Raw genomic sequence first — 22,553 nt, forward strand, 5'->3', positions numbered from 1 at the left:
TCGTCCCCTTCTCCTCCTGCCCCCAATCCCTCTACCAGGGAAGCCCTTAATTCCTTAAGTACAGGGCAATCTACACAATAATGGCAAAGGCTTTCACCAGTAGGTGTCACTGTAACTAAGTGATAGATGTTTTAAAAGCCCACCCTCCAAGGGCAGAGGTTTAAGAAGAAACAAAGATGGGCATGGATGTGCAGTATATGCACAAATCTGAAATGCAACCATTTAAAGAACTATAATTCAGATGTCTCTCCATCAACCATCATGATTCCAAAGCTACATATTTCCCTATTTTTCATCTCCAAGAAAACTAAGGATTTGAAAATTTGATTATTAGTAAAATACTGAAGTTCTTATAAATTCCAAGACTTTCATCTACTTCCCATTTCTGTCAACATCATTCCATAGTGAATTTTCAAGACAAAGAAATGAACAAGAATTGTCTTATCTTTCCTCCCAGCTCTCACCATACTGATATCCTGGGAAAGGGGATTCACTTTAACATCCCTCCCAAACTAATTATAATTACCTATTATTATTCAGACTTATGATTAAAAATTCATTTAGGGAATTCCCTGGTGGTCCAGTGGCCAAGACTCTGAGTTCCCAATGCAAGGGGCCCAGGTTCCATTCCTGGTCAGGGAACTAGATCCATATGCTGTATCTAAGAGTTTGCATATCTCAACCAACAATTTGAATACCACAACTAAAGATCCTGTATGCCTCAACGAAGATGGAAGATCAAAAATTCCTAGTGCTGCAAAGACTTGCCATAGCCAAGTAAACAAACTTAAAAATAAAATAAAATTCATTCAAATATATGTTAATATATACCAGAGGAAAGCTGTGGAGGAGGAACATAAAGGTTAAGAGAACAAAGTCGGGAATTCCCTGGAGATCAGGGGTTAGGACTCTGTACTCTCACTGCTCAGGGTCCGGGTTCACTCCTTGGTCAAAGAACTGCAAGCAATGCAGCATGGTGAAAAAAAAATTAAGACACACTTTAGATGAACTGACGGTCCGGTGGTTAAGACCCCACACTTCCAATGCAGGGGGCACAGGTTCGATCCCAGGTCAGGGAACTAAGATCCCACACACCAAGCAGTAGAGGTAAAGAAAAAAAAACAGATGAACACAATTAATTCTAACTAACTGTTTATATTCAACAACTGATATTTTAAACTACTGAGAGCCTCTGATGATTAAAATTAATAAGGGCGATTACATGCACTGTAATGCACTATAACAGTACAATTGGACAAACCTAGGTATGACTCCTGGTTTCATCACTTTCTGCCAAGGAACTTCTCTGAGCCTTCACTGGCAAAAAGGATATTGAGATAACTACTAACATTACCTAGCACTGTTCCTGGCACTTAGAAGATGCTCAATAAATCACTACATATTAAGAAAATGAAAGAAAGGTTAAATGTGAATTTTGATGTTGTTTTCCTCCCATCTATACATATACCCTTACTATCCACAGTATGTTCTTTTGAATTTATCTAAGGGAGTTTTAACATCAAATTCAATCATTAGTGTTTAAAATAGCAACAATAAAATACTGTAAAGCAAAGAATAAAATGCATACTAATCTAACATTTTGTTTCTACTCACTGGATTTACCACTGAAAAAGGATAATCATATTGAAGTCTTCAAATTATACGTACTTCATTAATTACCATTAAAAATCGCTTGGGGTTGATTAGTAATGCAAAAATAACTGTTCCGAATGCACAGTGTAGTTTTGAAAAGAAAAAGTGTGGATAAAATTTCATGTTTTCAGAAAATTTCCTAGATAAAATATAGCAAGGAGATGCTGTGTGATGATAAGAGCATGAAAGAATGCTGAAGCAAAGCACAGATATATACAGTAAAGAGAAGTACTTCATACTCAAATACCCTAGAGGCTCTCGGTAACAAGACCAAATTAATTTCTCTAGTGGGTCCCGAAGAAAAATTAATAACAGTGGCTATCTACCAGGATCCCCTGGAGGAGGAAATGGCAACCCACTCCAGTACTCTTGCCTGGGAAATCCCATGGACAGAGAAGCCTGGCGGGCTACAGTTCACAGGGTTACAAAAGAGTGGGACACAATGTAGCAACTAAACCACCACCACCACATTCTAAGAAAACTCTTTTTTTTTAACTTTTTATTTTACCCTGGAGTATAGTTGATGAACAGTTTTGACAGTTTCAGGTGTACAGCAACTGATACAGTTTACATATACACCCATCTATTCTTTTTCAAATTCTTCTCTCATTTAGGTTGTTACATAATATTGAGCAGAGTTCCCTATGCTATAGAGTAGGTCCTTGTTGGTGATTTATTTATTTATTTTCGGCTGTGCCACATGGCATGTGGGAACTTAGTTCCCTGACCAGGGATTGAATTCCCAGCCTCCTCAGTGGAAACGCAGTCTTAACCACTGGACCACCAAGGATGTCCTTGGTTATCTATTTTAAATACAGCACTGTGGGACTTCCCTGGTGGCGTAGTGGGTAAGAACCCACCTGCCAATGAAGGGGACATGGGTTTGATCCCTGCTACGGGAAGATTCCACATGCTGCAGAGCAAGTAAGCCATGTGCCACAACTACTGAGCTCAAGTTCTAAGGCCCACAAGCCACAACTGCTGAAGTCCACGTGTGGCAACTACTGACTCCTGTGTGCTGAGAGCCTCTGCTCTGCAACAGGAGACACCAGGATTAGAAGTGTGCGCACCACAACTAGAGAGTAGCACCTGTTCTGAGCAACCAGAGAAAAGCCCACATGCAGGCAATGAAGACGCAGCACGACCAAAAATAACAAATACATTATAAGACAGATAAATATAGCAGTGTGTACATGTCAATCCCGAACTACCCAACAATCCTTTCCCCCAATGAATAAGATTCTTAAAAATATAAGTAGAATAGTAATAATAAAGTACCATTAACAGTGGTGGTGGTGGTCGTTTAGTCACTTAGTTGTGTCTGACTCTCTGCGACCCCATGGACTGTAGCCCACCAGGCTCCTCTGTCCATGGAATTCTTTAGGCAAGAATACTAGAGTGGGTTGCCATTTCCTTCTCCAAAAAAGGGGGTGAATATATCCAAAATTCTACCATCCCAACAAATTATTATCTTTCTCCATCTTCCCCTCAATTACTATTTATCTGTACAAATAACCTTTACAAATTTGTAATCATAATACAGTAGCATTAAGCATAAAAATCTGAACCAATATTAAGAAGTAACTCTTTAGACGACTCCTGATGGCCCAGTGATTAAGACACTGCACTTTCAGGGCAGGGGGTGCAGGCTGGATCCCTGGTCGGGGAACTAATATTCTACATGCTACATGGCACAGCCACGAAAAAAAAAAGTAACTCTGGATCCATACTATTCTGAGATGCCTGAAGTGAACATGTAAATAGGCACTTACATGTTGGGGACCTTTTAATGATAGGGCTAAGTTTACACATGAGTAATGCCCACAGTATAATTATGTAATATGATGTAGTACAGCTGATATTTTAACACTCCCCCACCATAAACTACAAGGTAACTTTTAATATAACTAAATTTCCCTTCATCTTAATTTGTCCAGATTACTAGATAAGTACTAAAAGCCCCAGTGTTACAGAAACACATCACAGTTTTAAACTGTCAATGACAGTATGAGAAAAGGAAAAAAGACAGAAAAGCTACTCCATGAAAATATACCGATGCTCATTTATGCATCTATGTACTCCTTTTCCTAAAAGGTTTCCTTCCACTTTTGCTTACTATGGCATTTTACTTAATATATTTTGAGCTTTCTGTTCTCTGTTCTTTTAATATTGATTATGTATATGAACCAATCAGCAAACATACTCCTGAGTATTCTTATTCTAAGAAAATGACTTCAAATGAGAAAACTGTATGCTCTATTATATTCTATATTAAAAATAAAGAAATCTTGAAACTACTTGAGTATTTAATACAACAAAAGAGAAATAAGCTGTGGCAAACAACTTGATAAAATATTACGCAGTAATTTAAAATCACTCCTCTGGAAGTGAAATATAAAACAAGGATCCCTACTATTGTGACTGTTATTTAACAAGAATGAAATGAGGTGTAAATATTAGCAAGGAGTAGGTAAAATTATTTGTAGATGACAATATACCTGGAAAATCACTAAAAATTACTGAAAGCAATAAGGCTGCAATATAGCCACTATATATTAACACACATAAACCAGTATTATTGGCTGAATAATACTTCATCAAATGGATATGTTACTTATGTTTACCCACTGCACATTCAGGTTGTTTCCACCTTTCAGCTATAATGAACAGTGCTGCTATTTCTGTGTGGATGTGTTTTCATACATTTCTGTGTGGATGTATGTTTTCATTTCTCTTAGAAATATACCTAGGAATACAATCACTCACTCAATAAAATTTTAATCTAAAAAGTATAAACAGTGATGTTCATCACAGCATTACTTGTAACAATGAAATTTTAGGGTGGAAAAAAAGTACATCAGTAGAGTTAAGCATATCCTAGTACTAACATACCATGAAATTTCCAGACAATTATTTAAAATGATGATGATATTTGTTATTTATGAAAAATGTATACAATATACTGTTCAGTAACAATAATATTATGAAGCACTGTAAAGAGTATAATACTATTTTAGTATTAATAAAACAATATATAGACTTCTTTGTAAATTGTACACAAAGGTACAAAAATATGGCTGGAAGGATGAGCACGAAAATTTCAACAATGATTATCTTTGCATAGTTAAAGTTCAATTAATTTTTACTTTACTTTCTGAATTATTTTTATTGTTTAATGCTTTCACCAGTACCACTTAAACAAGTTACTTAAAAACATATTTAGGGGGGGGAAAAAAAATATATATATATATATTTAGGGAGTGTCCTGGTGGCCTAGTGGTTAAGATTCCAAGCTTTCATGGCCTTAGCATGGGTTGAGTTTCTGGTTGGAGAACTAAGATCCCACAAACTGAGCAGCATGGCCAAAAATAAAAAATTGAATTAAAAATATTTTTTCCTACATCAAAGGTAATGCTTAAAATCTTTCAAGCTAGGTTTCAACAGCAAGTGAGCTGAGAACTTCCAGATGTACAAACTCGATTTAGAAGAGGTAGATGAATCAGAGATCAAATTGCCAACATTTGCTGGATCATAGAGAAAGCAAAGGAATTCCAGAAAAACGTCTACTTCTGCTTCATTGACTACATGAATAAAGTCATGTGGATCACAACAAACTTTGGAAAACTCTTAAAAAAAGAGATGGGAATACCAAACCACCTTACCAGTTAGGACTGGACATGGAACAATGGACTGGTTCAAAATTTGTACAGAGTACGTCAACACTGTAAATTGTCACCCTGCTTATTTAACTTCTATGTAGAGTATATCATGCAAAATGTCAGGTTGGATGAAACACAAGCTGGAATCAAGATTGCCGGGAGAAATATCAACAACCTCAGATGTGTAGATGATAACCATTCTAATGGCAAAAAGTGAAGAGGAACTAAAGAGCCTCTTGATGAGAGTGAAAAGCTGGATTAAACCTCAACATTCAAAAAACTAAGATATGGCATCTGGTCCTATCATTTCATGGCAAACAGAATGAGAAAACAGGAAACAGTGACAGATTTTTTTTTCTTGGGCTCCAAAATCACTATGGATGGTGACTGCAGCCATAAAATTAAAAGATGCTTGCTCCTTATAAGGAAAGCTATGACAAACCTAGATGGTTTATTATAAAGCAGAGACATCACTTTGCTGACTAACGTATGTATAGTCAAAAGCCATGGTTTTTCCAGTAGTCATGTATGGATGTGAGAGTTGGACCCTAAAGAAGGCTGAGGACCAGGACCAAAGAATTGATGCTTTTGAATTGTGGTGCTGGAGAAGACTCTTCAGAGTCCCTTGGACTGCAAAAAGATCAAACCAGTCAATCCTAAAGGAAATCAACCCTGAATATTCATTAGAAGGACTGATGCTAAAGCTCCAATACTTTGGCCAACTGATGTGTAGAGTTGACTCATTGGAAAAGACCCTGATGCTGAGAAAGATTGAGGGCAGGAGGAGAAGGGGGTGACAGAGAATGAGAAGGTCGGAGAGCAGCATCACCCACTCAATGGACATGAGTTTGAGCAAACTCCAGGAGTAAGTGAAGGACAGGGAAGCTTGGCATGCTGCATGCAGTCCCCTCTCTCTCTCTTTAGTCGCTAAGTCGTGTCCGACTATTTTTTTTTTTTTCGTGTCCGACTCTTGCGACCCCATGGACTGTAGCCTGCCAGGCTCCTCTGTCCATGGGATTCTCCGGGCAATAACACTGGAGTGGGTTGCCATTTCCTTCTCCAGGGGATCTTCCCGACCCAGGAATCAAACCCGGGTCTCCTGCATTGCAGGCAGATTCTTTACTGACTGAGCTATGCGGGAAGCCCTCCATGGAGTTGCAAAGAGTTAGACGTGACTAAGTGAATGAACAAGTTTTCTCATTTTAGCTCTAGAGATCTCTATAAAGTGAATGCTTTGAACTTTCCCATTTTCCATACTGAACTGTAATTTACATAGCAGTCCTTTGTGAGCAACCAGTGTTTTCCCATTAGATAAGTTATTCTGTACCCATAGGTTTGTGCTACCAAACATGCTCTGTATAAAGAAAAACAGAGGTGGTTCCTGCCCTGTTCCTGTAGGCATTTAAGATCTAAAACACTGACATACCTAAAACTATACAAAGAATAGCTACCAAATGTCTCAGATATCTGGATGTATTTGTACATGTAAGAATCTACATTACCAAGACAGGTAGGTGCAGAAAAAAAAAAAAATCTACATTACCACAAAGAAGTGAGAAGAATATAATCATCATCCTTGCTCTATAGATGAACAGAAGTCAAGAAATTCCAAAATCACTAACTTAAGTCGGTTCAGCCCTAACCAATTTTTCTCAATTTTCTACTCTCCTTTTGCACCAGAAGATTAAAACAAGTGAGTTTACACACACACAATCAAAACAATCATTAATTGATAAAACCACACAATTAACAGCAATTTTTAAAAATTTTAAGAGCGCAAATTTTGTGAGCTTTAATATTTGTAATATATCATTTTGTGAACTGGGATATAGGTTAAAAAAAAATCCATTGTATTATCCTTTAAACCTGCCTAGATGTCCTAAATCATTTCTTAATCATTTTTGAAGGGCTGGGCCTTTTTGGGGTTTGGGGGTGAGATAGGTGAGACAGGAATTAGCTGAGAGTAAAAAAGAAAGTAAAACAATGATTTAGTAAAACCAAGTTCTAGAAAAGGAAAAAATAAAATTGTTTTAACATACAGAAAACCAAACAACTCAAGAACACAGGGACAGAAAAATAACTCACTGAAACAAAAATTAAGAAACCTAATTATCATTAGGTGGAGAGTCAACAAAGTGTTCATCAAGAATGTTTTTCTAGCAAACAATCTGCACCAAGTTTATAACCGAGCCAACAAGAGATAAAGAAACAGAAAATTCATGGGTAATCCAACTACTGTTTTTACTAGAATGGTTTATGAAAGAACAAAGCATACTGGCTGGACTTTTACTTCCTTTGGCAGTTGTTGTAGTTTAATGACTACACCAATGGGCAAGAAATATAATGGGCAAGAAAGAATGCAAAGATCTTAGACACAACTTGAAAGAGCAGCCTTCAGCTAAGTAATCAAAATCCTACTTTTAACTGAATGGTAGGACAGAACTTCTATTGAGCTATGGGCACTAATGTGTGTTGAGGATCAATATTATGTTATTGCCCTCATTTAATCCTAGTAATTCTATGGGGTTAAATACTATACTGACCCTTTTCTTGTACAGAGAGGATGAAGAACTTCCCCTCAGTCACGCAGCCAGTTAAGAAGCAAAGCTATGATTTGAATCCTAGTATGTCACTCCCCTGTCTATACTAAGTATCTCACTCAGGACACACTTTTTCTTTCACAAAGGATCTTCAATTACTGCTAGTTTCAGAACTGGACTTATTTCATCCAGCTAAACTGTTTCCCCTTATACGACACAGGATGTGAGATGTGATCATATGCAAAAACAACATTTAAAACACAACCCCACAGTATTCTGGCTCTAAGATCCCACTTACAGTCAGTCATCTATTTCTCATCCACAATAGTACTAACTAAACAGAATAACTCTCCAACAACTGTTCCCAATCTCGCAATAATTTTGTGGATTTTTATATTGTACTTTCAAAGAGTCATTTCATTTTCCCTCCTAACAGCTGCATAACAACAACAACAACAAGAGTTCTCTTTAGCAAGCACCTGAGTTTGCTCATAGTACCAATGTCTCACAGGAGGTTGGGAATAGAAATAGGGGTAGTGGGGAGGGGATATAAGAAAACAGGAGACATGACACAATATGACTCATTCATAAACACACCTATTCAAGTGCAGCAGTAGGTTTAATCATCAACTTCCATTTCAGGTTTCAGAATGCAACTGCAAGGGCCTGATAGTGCTGTTTGAACCAGAACTAGAAAAAACCTCTAAACCTGACTTCTGAACAGAAGCTTATGCTTTCCAAACATAACCTTTAATTGGGTTGGCCAAAGTTTGTTCAGGTTCTTCCATCACATCTTATGGAAAAACCCGAACAAACTTTTTGGTCAACCCAAAATTTTGGTTTCTTCTATGTATAATACCGTAGACCACGCTGAGCACAATGCCAAGTTGGTCCAAACAATCCTCTACAGTGGCCCCAGGATGTCTTCCTTTTATGAGGGGGTTTTCAGATGATGCAACATTAGTAATCCTTTGTGACACTGTCATCAAGAGAATCATTCTGGACAAAGTTATCTATAATACTGAGGTTTTATGGGGCTAAAAAAAAAAGTCTGCTGTAAGTTTGATGCTTAGCTTTTTGGAAATGGACAAATCTCTTGGTTGGTACCACTTTTATTTTAATATTTTAAAAAAATATTTATTTGGCTGTTCTGAGTCTTAAGTTATGTCACATGGGATCTTTAGTTGTGGCATGTGGGATCTAGTCCCCAACCACAGATTGAACTTGGGCTCCCTGTCCTGGGAATGTAGAGTACTAGCCTCTGGACCACCAGGGAAGTCCCAGTACCACTTTTATTTATTAAATATTTATTCATTTAATAAATCTTTATTTATTTATTATAGCACAGGCTCTAGGGCAAGTGGGCTTCAGTAGTTGTGGCACATGGGCTCAGTAGTTGTGGCTCCTGGGCTCTAGAGCACATGCTCAATAGTTGTGTCACATGAGCTTAGCATGTGGGATCCCCCCTGGATCAGGGATGGAACCTGTGTCCACTACATTGACAGGGGGATTCTTTACCACTGAGCCACCAGGGAAGCCCCAGTACCACTTTAAATAGCATCAAATTCCTTTGCAAGCAAAGCAATGATTGAAACAGTCCATGGAGTAATAATTTTCAATACTAAGAAAGTAGTACTGGAAATGAAGGTGCCTGTTTCATATAATCTCTATTGCATGTGCCTATTTCTTAAAATTTTAAATGCCCAGTTCTTAAATTTTAACGGTAAGACACATCTGGATAATGTAATAGAGTAATATTTTATAATACCTCTATCCTGGTTATTCTAATAAAATTTTAAAACTTAAATTAATTAGTCATCATGATGCTTTCAGGAATAAATCAAAGACCTATTAGTAATTAAAGTCTGGATGCATCTGAATTTCACATTTCAGTTAAAAATAATACAATGTCATCATATGTTAGTGCTTTAAGACAGCTCTGATCAGGTATTTGACTAAAAGATTAATTACCACTACACCAAGATACCTGGCCATGCTACAATTTCCTAAAACTCTATATGAGCTAAAGAGGAGGATATCCCATATGGGATAAAAGGACAATTGTCATTTTCTGGGGCTCACAGGGGTCAATGAATCAATTTCAAGAAGGGAAATGCTTGCCAGCAATAAGCCATCTTTGCTTTCTGTGGTCATTTGTGTATAAGGAATCAAAATTAAAAGGTAAGCAATAACCAGTTACCTAAGAATGATTTATCTTTAAAAGTACGCTTGGGACTTCCCAAGAGGTTCCAAAGTTAAGACTCTCTGCTTCCACTAAAGGGGGCCCAGATTCAATCCCTGGTCAGGGAACTAGATCCCATGTGCTGCGACTAAGAGCTCACATACTATCACTAAAGATATCGTGTGCTCCAATGAAGACCTGGAGGAGCTAAATAAATAAATATTAATAGATAAATAAATGAATTTTTTTAAAAAGGAAGGAAATCCTGTCACATACTGCAAAGTGGATGAGCTTACGAGACATTATGCTAAATGAAATAAGCTTGTTGCAAAAAGACAAATACTGTATGATTCCACTTGTATGGTATACATTAGTAGTCAAATTCACAGAAATACAAAGTAGAATAATGGCTGCAAAGGTCTGGGAAAGGAGGGGAAATAAATACCTTCAGAGGTATAGACAGTGTTTAGATTTTTAAGATGAAAAAGTTTTGGAGACCTGTTGCATAACATGAGTATACCTAACACTACTGACCTGTTCACTTAAAAAGGTTAAGATGGTAAATTTTATGTTATGTGATTTTTACCACATCTAAAAATAATTACTTAGGGACTTCCCTGGTGGTCCAGTGGTTAAGAACCCGCCTTGCAACTCAAGGAAAACGGATCTGATCCCTGGTTGGGGAACTAAGATCCCACAGGCCACGGAGCAATGATCCCAAGCACTACGATGACAGAGCCCATCTGCCACATCTACTGAGCCCATGCACCACAATTAGAGAGTCTGTGCACCTCAACAAAAGATCCCACATGACTCAACTAAGATCTGACACAGACAAATAAGAAAAAAAAAAAAATCAGTTTAGAAAAAAAACTATATTGCTTTGCATATTCTTTCATCTTAAACAATTTTTCCCTAAAACTACATAAATGCCAGGGATTTAATAGTGACCAAAGAAAAATATCATTAAGTACATCACAAAATTTATACAAATCTCTTCCCTCTTGCCATGCGTCTGCTTTTACAAACTTGAGCCAAAATTATAGGCAAAAAGTTTAAGTATTTAAAGGGCATGACAACATTTTTAATTAAAAATTAACAAGCTGACAATATATGACACAGTACAAGGAGACTAATTTAAATCCAAAATACTGTGGGGCCCTATTATCTTATATATTTTGCTATAACTCTCAGGATTAGTTGTAAAAACTGTATGTGTGGTTAGTTGTTCAGACGTATCCAACTCTTTGTGATCCCAAGGACTGCAGCCCACCAGGCTCCTCTGTCAGGCAAGAATACTGGAGTGGGTTGCCTCTCCAGGGGATCTTCCCAACGCAGGGATCAAATCCAGGTCTCCCACACTGCAGGTAGATTCTGAACTGGTCCCCCCTAAAATGCACTATATGCAGGTAACTGCAGCACAACAGCAACTGGAGCTCCAAGAAGTCAAGGGACAACAGCACCTGTTTCAATGAGTTCCAAGAACCTAACACTTTTGACATACAATAAATGCTCAATAAATTTCATTAAACTTGTCTATGAACGAAGCATCAAAAATTAGAACCCACTTCCACTTAACACTTTTGCATCTAATTCTTAAGCCTGTAGGGAGCAGTTAACATTACTAAGTATACTGGTGTTCAGTAAATGCCTATGTAAGTTAACTGAACCATGAGTATTATTGCATTTCTTAACAGCATTTAAGGATAAATAAGGAGGCCATTCAAAACGTAATAATGCCAACAGATAATCTTTTAAAAGAATACCAAAAGAAGCAAAAAAAATTTCTCAATGATATAAAAAATTTCCAAATACAGTTTTCAGAGTTACAGGCTTTTTACCTTCTTTAAGACAAATGGGATGAATAAAGATTCAAAAAAAAAAAAAAAAGACAAGTGGTCTGTATACATTTAAAGTACATTTTTCTTTACAAGTGCAAGAAACTGCCAAAGAATCCTAAGCAGATTACTTTCAGATGTACCATCAGTAACTGTTAAGAAATATTATGCATTGTCTATCTAGGGCCTGGACAAAATCAGGCCCTATACAGTTTCTCAAAGGTTTCTTTAGGACTTCCCTGGTGGTCCAGTAGTTAAGAATCGGCCTGCCAACACAGGGGACATGGGTTCAATCTCTTGGGGAACTAGATTCCACATGCTGAGGGGCAACTAAGACCATGCACCACAACCACTGAGCCCCTGAACCCTAGAACACATGCTCTGCAACAAGAGAAGCCACCACAATAAGCCTGCACACAGCAACTTGAGTAGCCCCACTTGCCGCAACTAGAGAAACCCCACGCACAGCAACCAGCACAGCTAAAAATACATAATTTTATTTAAAAAAAAAAAAGGTTGTTAAATCATATCCCCTAGTACATCAAGAGATATGCATATACTATTTAATCAGAAATATGGGAGTAGAAGGAAGACACCGAAAGGAAATTTTCAGAATAAAATGGAAAAGAATAGGGACAATAAAGAGAAAGTTTGCTATAAAAATGTCTCAAGTGCATCAAGGAAAAAATTAGGATCAGGGAAACATATCACATCTTCCTAGCAGGAGGGAAAAAGGAGGTTGGGGAATGTGCTGTGTTGTGCTTAGTCGCTCAGTCGTGTTGACTCTCTGTGACCCAATCGACCGTATGCAGGCCACCAGAATCCTCTGTCCATGGAGATTCTCCAGGCAAGAATACTGGAGTGGGTTGCCATGCCCTCCTCCAGGGGATCTTCCCAACCCAGGGATCGAATGCAGGGCTCCCATATTGCAGGCATATTCTTTACTGAGCCACCAGAATAATATTCTCACGCCCATATAACACAGCGGACCTTCACGCTTTCAAAAAACTGATTATGAAAATCTCTGACTTCTCTTTTACCATCTTGCTCCTTCCTTCCTTAACGTACTCATCATATCATTGATTATTTACATTTCATTCAATTAAATAAATTCAAATTAATAGATCTGGTTATAACAAATTCTGATCCATAACAAAGTTTATAAAAAGACTGTTGGAAAAAAAAAAAAAGGCTGTTGATTTAACCATGCTTTTTGCTTCTTTTTTTTTCTATTTTTTGTCTTAAGTTACAAATTTAACTCTTCAAAATAACTGAACTGGGTCAAAAAACAAATCCACTTTTCTTTCTTTTTTTTTTTCAAATCCATTTTTCTACAAGAGAGTAGTAGTGTAGTGGAAATGATACTGATCTGAAGTCAAAAGATCTGTCACTGTAAATTTTGTCAATGACCTCTGACAAGTCACTGAATCTTTCTACACCTTAGGCTGTCAAAAGGAGAGTACTAGAGGGGATGAGGTTTCCAACTCCAGCAATCCTCAGTTTAACTGCTATTAACATGGAGAGTCCGGTTTAATTATAATATGTTTGCAAAGAGCTATAACTTCTAAGCAATCCAAACAGTGTCAAGTTAATGAAGAACACATGGAATAATCTGGAAAGCTCCATCTCAATAGCATTTAACCTTATCTGGATTACTTGCAGCAGACACTTGATTTACTATGAAAACCATTAAAAATTTTTTTTCTCAGAAATGCAGATTTTTTTGCTTTGCTTTAGTTTTGGTTTGGCTGCACCTCGAAGCACGACCAGTGATTGAACACAGGCCCACAGCAGTGAAAGCCCTGAGTACTAACCACTGGACCTCCAGGGAACTCCCTCAAACACGTAGATTTTTAACTGATTCTCTCATCTCAAAAAGGGCACGTCTTTGTCTTGACCTGGGTATTTTATATTTTTATTATTTATTGTGTACACATTAAATTATTAATTTTGTACATAGATATAGGGTGAGAAAGATTCAGAGTAAATCAGGTAGGTACACCCAAACTTGTCAAACAAGTAATATTGCCAGAGTTTAAAAAGCACTGGAGCAGAAGTACAAATTCAAATTATAGTCCAGATTTGCAACCAATTCTGAAGGAAAAAAACTTTCTTCAGAAACTTTTTCAGGGTCTTCTAAAGGGACCAATTCTTAAAACCTAGCAAGGCATTAACAATGTAGTCACAGTGTGGACATATACCTTTTAAATAATGCGTCAGCGCTGCAGATCTAGTATAATAAGGTTAAATGTTAGGGATAATACTATTTTGACATACCTTCCAAAAGAAATATGAAAAATATGCTTGTTTTTCAATTAAATGGCAAACTGAAAAATTTCAACTAATTATTATCTATTAATGTTTACCCAAATCAGTAACTTACAAAACATTATGTAATACAGCTTTTCTACAGGTGTTCCTCTTACATTTAAAATATTTTCAAGGAGGGAAAACAAAACAATTAGAACCAAGAAATGAACAGAACTACATTTTTAGTGCCAACATTTATATGCTAGAATAACATATATACATTTATATGTAGAATAATTAAAGGGAAAAGGAGATCTGAGAACAGAACAGATACTAAATTTTTCCAAAACACTAGGCACCCTTGTGCTCTTGTTATTTAATTAAGAACTAAAAGGACCAAATTACACAATACAACGTGATTTAACAATGACATCATTGACAGAAAGCCACTGGAATAAATAAATAGGAGCAACTGAAAAAGTCTCAAGACTGTCTTCTCAGTCTTTCCAAATCAATCAAGCACCTAGATTTTAAAGGAGATCTTTAAAGGAGATCTTTTTATAAGTGTATTTCATTTAAAACACACTTATAAAATTGTACTAAAAAAAGCAAATGATGCTGAAACATTTGATGTTATAGTCAATAAAAGTATATTATTTTAAAATAGAAAATTTTCTTGTATGACCCTTTGCACTAGAATAACAATTCTGGACACATTTAAACCATCTAAACCTACTTAACACTTATGCTCAAATGGACTAGTCTAAAATACAACTCTGTTAACAAAATAGGTCTCAGCAATCTGACCCCAAGTTTAGCGACACTGTTGGCAAACCAACTCTGGTATCGCATTCAACTTAACTTCTAAGAGGAGACATTTTCCTGACCCCAATAAAACTGAGCAGATGTGAAATTTTTATTTTTAGTGTCTGAAATTTGCTTCTTGAGTGAATTATAGCCATCAAGGAAATATGTTTTATTCTCTTGCCAAAGCCCAGTCCTGCACTCTTTATTAGGCAGAACTCCCACGAAGTCATCCAAACTAAGTCTTTCAAAACTGGCCCCTCCTCAACCTTGGGGAAGAGTTTTCTGAACTTAGCCAGGGCTGAGAAAAAAATCTGAAGCCTGAAGCTTTAAAATAAGCAAAACAAAAAAACCCCAAACCGAGATCTGAGCGTGTAACTACCAAAGGAGAGGAAAGAGTGTTGATAAAAGGATAAAGGGGACAGTGTTAATTTAAAAAAAAAAAAAGGAAAAGCTGCTCACTTAAAAAATAAAAACAAAAACTAAGAGCCCATAGATCATTCCACATTACTGGGTGGTCCATTCTTCACTACCACCCACCAGTGGCAGAGTTGTGAAAAACAGGAATACAGAGATGGGTGCCTGATTTGGGGTCTAAGTTTGTGCCTTTGCCTGTATATTCAAGCAAACAAATAAACATAATAAAAGTCAACAAGAGAACTTAGAAAAGTTTTAAAAGATGACTTAAAAATGATAAATGTGGGAATTCCCTGGCAGTCGAGTGGCTGGGACTCTGATTTCACTGCTAGAGGTGGGGGGTGGGGGTGTAAAGGTTCAATCCCTATTCAGGGAACTAGCATCTTATGAGAAGCCATGCGGTAGGGCCAAAAAAAAAAAAAAAAGACTAAATCTATTAAGTGACATAGAAGCTGCAGTCTTCCACAACCATTTAAAAATAATGTCTCAAAAAAAAAAAAAAGGAAAAAGAAAAAAAATAAATAAATAAAAATAATGTCTCCCTTTGCAGAGTGCTATCTATTACCTATCTTACAACATGAGTTCATATTCATGGCTCTTTCCACTACATCATACTGCCAAGAGGCTGAGTTTTTCTAATAAAATAACTATATACCAGAAAAAGGGGTAAAATGAGAGACTTTGTAGCAGCCAGGCAACAACTAAAGAGCACTAAGCTTCCAGGAAATGACTGCATTATCTTTCATTAAGACTGAAGTCAGATCAACTGAAGGGGAAAAAATATTGCACAACTATGACTAACTAGAAAGGAGGAAACACATATCTTCAAAAACCACTATTAATAAAGCAATCTCAACTCTCACAAAATGGCCTTTCAGAGCTTCATTCTCTTCTTAGTGAATGTCAAGCAGCTACTATCTTATAGAAAGGCATGCATTTTCTAGAGCTCAGAGACCATCAACAACAGCTAAGAAGGTAGCCCTATCCTATGACAAACTAAATGGCAGACTTCCCCAGACCATGATTTAGCAATGAAAGTATCTCATAACTGTTCCTTAGAGCTCGAGTTATAAACCGTTTACACATTGCAAGGATCCAAATTAATACTATCTACAACAATCTCAATAACTTAAGAGCAAAGAGAAAACACACACACAAATGTAGATTACCCAGAAAATGTCTAATTTTCCAAGCTGTTAGGTTCAGTTTTTATTAAACTTTTCCCGTTTTTACTCACATAATTTTTAGCCTATAAACATTTGCCAGTTCTACAGCCTTAAATTTCAAAGTAACAAAAGATATCTTATCCAAAAGATTTTTAACAATCTAAAGGATGTCCCAAGTTAAAACATGAAGTCTCTTGTCCCAAGTTAAAGTTAATAGGTAATGAATGCTCCAGACTAGAACTAACAGCAAGTAGTCTGTCTCATAACATATGTGCTTCCCAGTATCTCAAAGTCCTTATCTGGAAAATAAGGCAGAAGTATGAGATGATTCCTAAGGTCTCTTTCAGCTCTAACCTTCTATGTTAAGATCTCCAATTCACTAAGAAAATTTCTGTCTGTTAAGGCTCAAAATGCAGTAATTTTAAACATACTACTACAAGACTGTAAGAAAGTACTGAACTTGAGCAGACCTCCCCATCACAGATTTTCCTAAACTGCAGGAGGCAGGAAATATGGTTGCCTATTTGTTACCCTCTCTTACATAAGAACCAATCTAAATAGAATGAGAACTCTTTATAATAAAAGTAAACAATTAACAAATGCACAGATACACCAACAGAAGTTCAGTGGTATTAAACTACTTCTCATCATAATTTCTATATATCATGCCAGAATATAAAGATGCATATATATCCTAATGTGCTTCATTAAAGATTAGTTCTATCACCATGAAATTTAAAATGATAAACTCTAAATAAATTCTCACCATTTTAAATAGAGGTTTTAAATTTCAAATTAACCAATACTAGTAAAATACAGTTCAAAATAAATGACTGAATAGTGGTGTCAACTGGTTCAACACACATTTCAATATATACACCTCCTTGACAACTCTTCTCTTTCCCCTTGGAAGTTCTTACTTCTAATTCCTCTCAACTCCATCTCCCCACTCCATTCTGTGCCCCACTTCTGTTCTCTTCCACCTTTCAACCATATGCTACTTTCAAAGCAGCCACTTTCTAGTGGCTCTCTAATCTAGAAGTATTAGAATCACTACCTAGGAGGCTTAAGAAACAAAAACAAAACAAAAAAAAAATCACCTAGGAAGCTTATTAAAAATACACATTAATACTTTCGAGCTAAGCAGAAGTTGAAAAAATTAAACCTCAAAGGGTAGGCTCTTCTGGTTAACTAAAGATTAACCAGGGAACTTATTTTATTGAAGTCCTTTGGAATCCATTAGTTTTCCCCTGCTTGTGGTTTGTGAGAAATATCTGATGACTTAATAACTGCCCTACAGATAAGTTTATTTTACTTTTTTTTTTGTTGTTGTTGTTGTTTTAATTAGTTGGAGGCCAATCACTTCACAACATTTCAGTGGGTTTTGTCATACATTGATATGAATCAGCCATGGATTTACACGTATTCCCCATCCCGATCCCCCCTCCCACCTCCCTCTCCACCCGATTCCTCTGGGTCTTCCCAGTGCACCAGGCCGGAGCACTTGTCTCATGCAACCCACCTGGGCTGGTGATCTGTTTCACCATAGATAGTATACATGCTGTTCTTTTGAAATATCCCTCCCTCACATTCTCCCACAGAGTTCAAAAGTCTGTTCTGTATTTCTGTGTACAGATAAGTTTATAATCCATTCTATCTACAGAAGAAGAACCCTCAAGCCAAATAAAGCCCTCAAGGTAAAAATATTGTCTATTTTTTAAAGGTTGCAAAAACAAAGAAGTACAGGTAACTGAGAACTTATGTGGCCCACAAAGCCTAAAATAATTACTATCTGGCCCTTTACAGAAAAAGTTTGCCCACTCTTGTACTGTAGTACCAGACACTGAAAGTAGAGACCCCAAGGACACTGCCCAGAAATGCTCCTTTCTGGACAGACTACCTGAAGAGGGAAAGTTTTCATTAAGTCAGCTCCCAATGACTTCATTGCTATTTCTCTGACTTGCCCTCAGAAGTATTGCCCTCAAAAGATTCTACTCCCTCTTCTTTATTCAACAGTTTCAGCTAAGATGCTAAGTAGCTCTAGAGATAAATGCAAAAGATTTCAAGTCTTACCTGAGGCATTTGCTATCGCCAAGGGCAGGCTTGGAAGCTGGTGCACCTGGATTCCTGAAGCACCCAACGCACTGAGGTTAATGGTCTGGAGGCCAGGCATGGAGGAGAGCTGAGCAGCATTCACAGTGACTGTGCCAGCAGGGATGGAGGCAGCTGAGGCAATAGGTGTAAGGGTGGTACTGCTGCTGCTGGTCTGCCCCAAAGAAACACCCTGCATTGGGGCCAAGGTGATTGTCTGGGCTTGTGGGTTCTGAACTTGGAGGTTCTGCAGCTGAAGAGTCTGCCAGCTGACCTGTCCATTGGGCCCCACTGTTGGTGTCCGGATGATGATGGGGCCAGAGTTTGGAACAGCCTGAAGCTGAAGGTTCTGGAGGGTTTCCTGGGAGATAGCTTGAGTTGTAAAGGTCTGCCCTGACAATGGGGCGGCTTGGAGGGCCTGCAGGGCCTGTCCCCCTTGAACCAGTTGAGGCTGGATGAGAATTTGTTGTTGTTGCTGTGTCTGCTGGTTTTGCTCTCCCTCTTTTTGTTGACTTGCTTGCAGTGAACCTCCAGATGTCTGGTTCTGCTGGATGTTCAGAGTATCAGATCCCTGCAGCCCGCTGACCCTCTGTGGTGTCTGGCTCTGAGAGTTGGTCCCTGCTGATCCGCTGGTGGTAAAGTTCATAATTCCCATGTTGCTGGTGGTAGTAGTTGTTGAGTAGCTATTGGCATTGGTGAAAAAGGAGCTGGAACTGGCTTGTGAAGATACCAAACTGGCAGAACTGATGGCAGTCCCTGAGGTGACAGGCTGTGAGCCACTCTCCTGGGACCCAGAGCTGCTGATCGTGACTGCCTGAGAGCTAGGAGTCAAGGTAGCTGCAGAAACGCTGTTGACAGGTAGCAAGGTAATATTCCCATTCAGGGCCACTGGTACATTGGTCACATACTGAGTCTGTCCTGAGAGTACATTATTAGCCAGGCCTTGAAGGGGGACAGCCTGCTGGAGTAGGTTTGGCATAGCAGCAATGATGTTGCCTCCACTTCCTCGATTTGTGATGATCTGTTGGTTTGCACCTGGGATGATCTGTATCTGACCTGAACCATCCTGCTGCACTTGGGCCCCAGTGGCAGCAAACTGCAGCTGTTGCCCATCAACGGTCTGGAACTGTGGGATTACTTGATACTGAATATTAGGCATCACTCCAGGTAGTCCTGTCAGGACTTGCTGGTTCTGAAGGTTGGAGGTGGCAGCCACAACATACTGCCCACCGGAGACCGTGCGATTCTTGGAAGACTCACTGCCATTGTTGCCGTTGGTACTGCTGCCACTCTGTTCCTTCGAGGTAGGGGTAGCCCCAGAGGAGGAAGAGATGATCTGCCAGCCATTGGCACCCTGGGAAAGTTGTGTGGCTGTGAGGTCAAGCTCACCTGTGCCCCCTGACTGGCTTGGGCCCTGGGAGTTGTTGCTGTTTTCATTGGGTGACTCAATTCTGCTGCAAGTTGCTGCCAGCAGAGCCAAAGGGGATGGCTGGGATTCCTGGCCAGAAATAAGGGAGAGGAAAGGAGTTACTTTAGTGATACCCATTTGCCAGACCAGGGGGCAGTATACAAAAAATAAACAGTGTAACAGTGCAAAAGGGGAAAAAAAAAAGAAAAACCCAACCAAACAAAAAGTTGGATCTATCTATACTGTTGAAACTCTCATTTAGGGGGATCTCCAAGTCACTTGTCTCTCTGTGCTTACTTCCTTATCTATAAAATGGTTTAGCCATTCCCTTAAAATTTTTCTGTAAAAAGACAGTCCTCTAAGGATATTTACAGCCTCTCAGCACCTTCCCCACTGTGTCAGGATCATCACTTACCTGCCCTCCTCCTCCGCTGCTGCTGCTACTGCCTGTGCTGCTGCTTCGAGCCTGAGAAAAGGCACCACTACCATTTCCATTGCCCCCGTTATTGCCACCAACTCCTTTTTCAATCTTCACCACGGCTGTCATTTCATCCATGGAGTGATCTTGGTCTAAAAAGAATTTTAAAATAACTTTTAAATAAACTTTAAATAACTTTTAAAATTGGAGAGAGCAAAAGGTAAAAGTGAGAATGGGTAAAAGAGGCTGTGATGAAACAAATGACTAACAGGAAGGTGAAAGGCGCCAGTATTAAAAAAAAAAAAAAAAAAGGATTCGGGGAGAAGGAACAGTTGCAGACCAGTAGGATGTGATCTAGGCTCACTGATGCCAAAACTGGACCTCAATTCTCCTTTGCACAAAATTAAACTCAGAAAACACTGAAAAGGTGCTTTTGGTACAGGAAATACGAGGGTCGGTGGGCATGTTGAAAAAGTAACCTGGGGGAAAAAAAGGATAGATAAGGCATAAAACATGTGGGTGGATGGAAAGTTTGCTAAAAACTAGGGTCAAAGGAAATGGAGAAAGAGAAAAACTCAAGTGTAAAAAGTAACAAGAGGAAAGGAGGAGAAAGGGGAAAAGAACAGATAAAAAGTTTGAGTGGGGAAACATTTATAAATACTAAAAGGGGCTAAAGAGGTCCAGGGGTTAGAAATCAAGCGATTCGGGGCGGCTAGAGGGCGGGCCCTAGAGGGAAAGGGCGGTTTCGGGGTGTGGGGCGTGGAAAGGGCGGGACGGTAGGGGGGAGGGGTAACTTACGGGGGGAGGGGTAATCTACGGCAGAGGGGGAAGCGGGGAGGGCCTTGGGGCCGGCGGCGACCAGAGGGCGGACCAGGGAGGCGGTTGGCCCGGGCGGGGCCTGCTCTGCTCGGGCCGCCCCCGCGGCTCCAGCCCCCGGCAGGAGGAGCCTCAGGCGGGCAGCCGAGTAGTGGGGGGTAAGGCCCGTCCCCCGTGGCCGGGGCGGGCAGGGGGCGGGCGAGGCCACGCTGCCCCCTCCCCCGGGGCGGGTGGCCCATCCCCCTCCTCCTCCTCGGAGGCCCCGCCACTGCCCCTTCTCCCTCCCTTCCCTCCGCCCCGGGCGGGACCAAGGCCGCCGCCGCCGCCTCCCGCCCGCCCCCCCTCACGGCGGGGACCGCCCGGTCGGCCCTCGCGCGCGCCCCCTCACTCCCCTCCCACCCCTAAGCTTGGAGTGGACTCATCCTTACCGCTCATGGTAGCAGCTGAGGGACGAGCTCAAGGGGGTCCTGTCCGGGGGGGTTGGGGGGGGCCAGGAAAAACGCGGACGCTGACGAGGCAAGCGAACCCGGACCGGACAGGGAGGGGGGGGTAAGGAGGAGGGAGCAGCGCGCCACAAGCCCGGCCTAGGCCCCGCCCCTTTACTGCTGCCCCTCCCAATGAGGGAGGGAGATAGGAGGGACTTGCAGAAGAAAGACGAGCAGATTGCCCAATGCCAAGGCTCGCTTGCTCTCTAAGGCGTGTAAGACAAAGTTGCGTGCGTGGTGTCCGCCCCAAAAGATCGGCCTCTCAGTTTTAGAGGCCAATGAAAGAGGCAGGAAGTGAAGGTGGGCAGGAACTAAAGATGATGGGCTTGGGAAGAAGCCAGTCAACTGCCAGGCGGGCTCCGTGAGTAGTAGGGATTGGAAGAGTTTTCATTGGAATGACAGAACAACAACCAACCAGAAGCTCGGACGTGCCTGGGCAAAGTCCTAGTGGGAGGAGGTAAGAAGTAGACCGGAATGGGATAGGATGAAGCGGATCAAAACCAATCAGAAATCAGGCGGGCAGCCAGGAAAGTTATGATTGGATTAACACTGAAAAGAGACGCGATAGGACGCAAATTGACGTGTATAAAAGCCAATTGAATGCCACGTGAGCTCTGAGGGCAAGAACCTGGAGTGGGCAGAGGAGAATTGGCCTCTGCCTCAGTCGTTCGGTCCAATGAGGTGGCGGGGGGGAGGTCAGGCACCGCCTCCACTTGGCCGATGGGCGTTACCAGAGCCGGGAGGGAACAGGGCTGTGCCAAGAGGAGTCCGTCGCCATTTTGGCCCTCCTCTGGGGACGTCTTTACAGTGATTAGGTAGCAACGCT

General features: G+C 39.9%; 1 protein-coding gene across 3 annotated transcripts in view; it reads right to left on the minus strand.

Moving 5' to 3' along the window:
* SP1 (Sp1 transcription factor) overlaps window positions 1-21,760 on the minus strand; it is a 43,028-nt gene extending 21,268 nt beyond the window's left edge. Inside the window, exons 1-3 of one of the 3 annotated variants that reach the window (XM_061126923.1) lie at window positions 21,671-21,760; window positions 20,424-20,578; window positions 18,583-20,098 (exon numbers count right to left, since the gene is read on the minus strand). In XM_061126923.1, coding sequence (XP_060982906.1) covers window positions 18,583-20,098; window positions 20,424-20,578; window positions 21,671-21,677 — 1,678 coding nt within the window. In that variant the 5' untranslated portion in view covers window positions 21,678-21,760. Of the gene's footprint in view, window positions 1-18,582; window positions 20,099-20,423; window positions 20,579-20,766; window positions 21,142-21,670 lie in introns of those variants that run through there. The other 2 variants (XM_061126914.1, XM_061126906.1) reach the window with 2 other exon arrangements.
* Window positions 21,761-22,553: the final 793 nt, after the last annotated feature.

This window comes from Dama dama, chromosome 3 (assembly GCF_033118175.1).
Source record: "Dama dama isolate Ldn47 chromosome 3, ASM3311817v1, whole genome shotgun sequence".
Taxonomy (NCBI): Eukaryota; Metazoa; Chordata; class Mammalia; order Artiodactyla; family Cervidae; genus Dama; species Dama dama.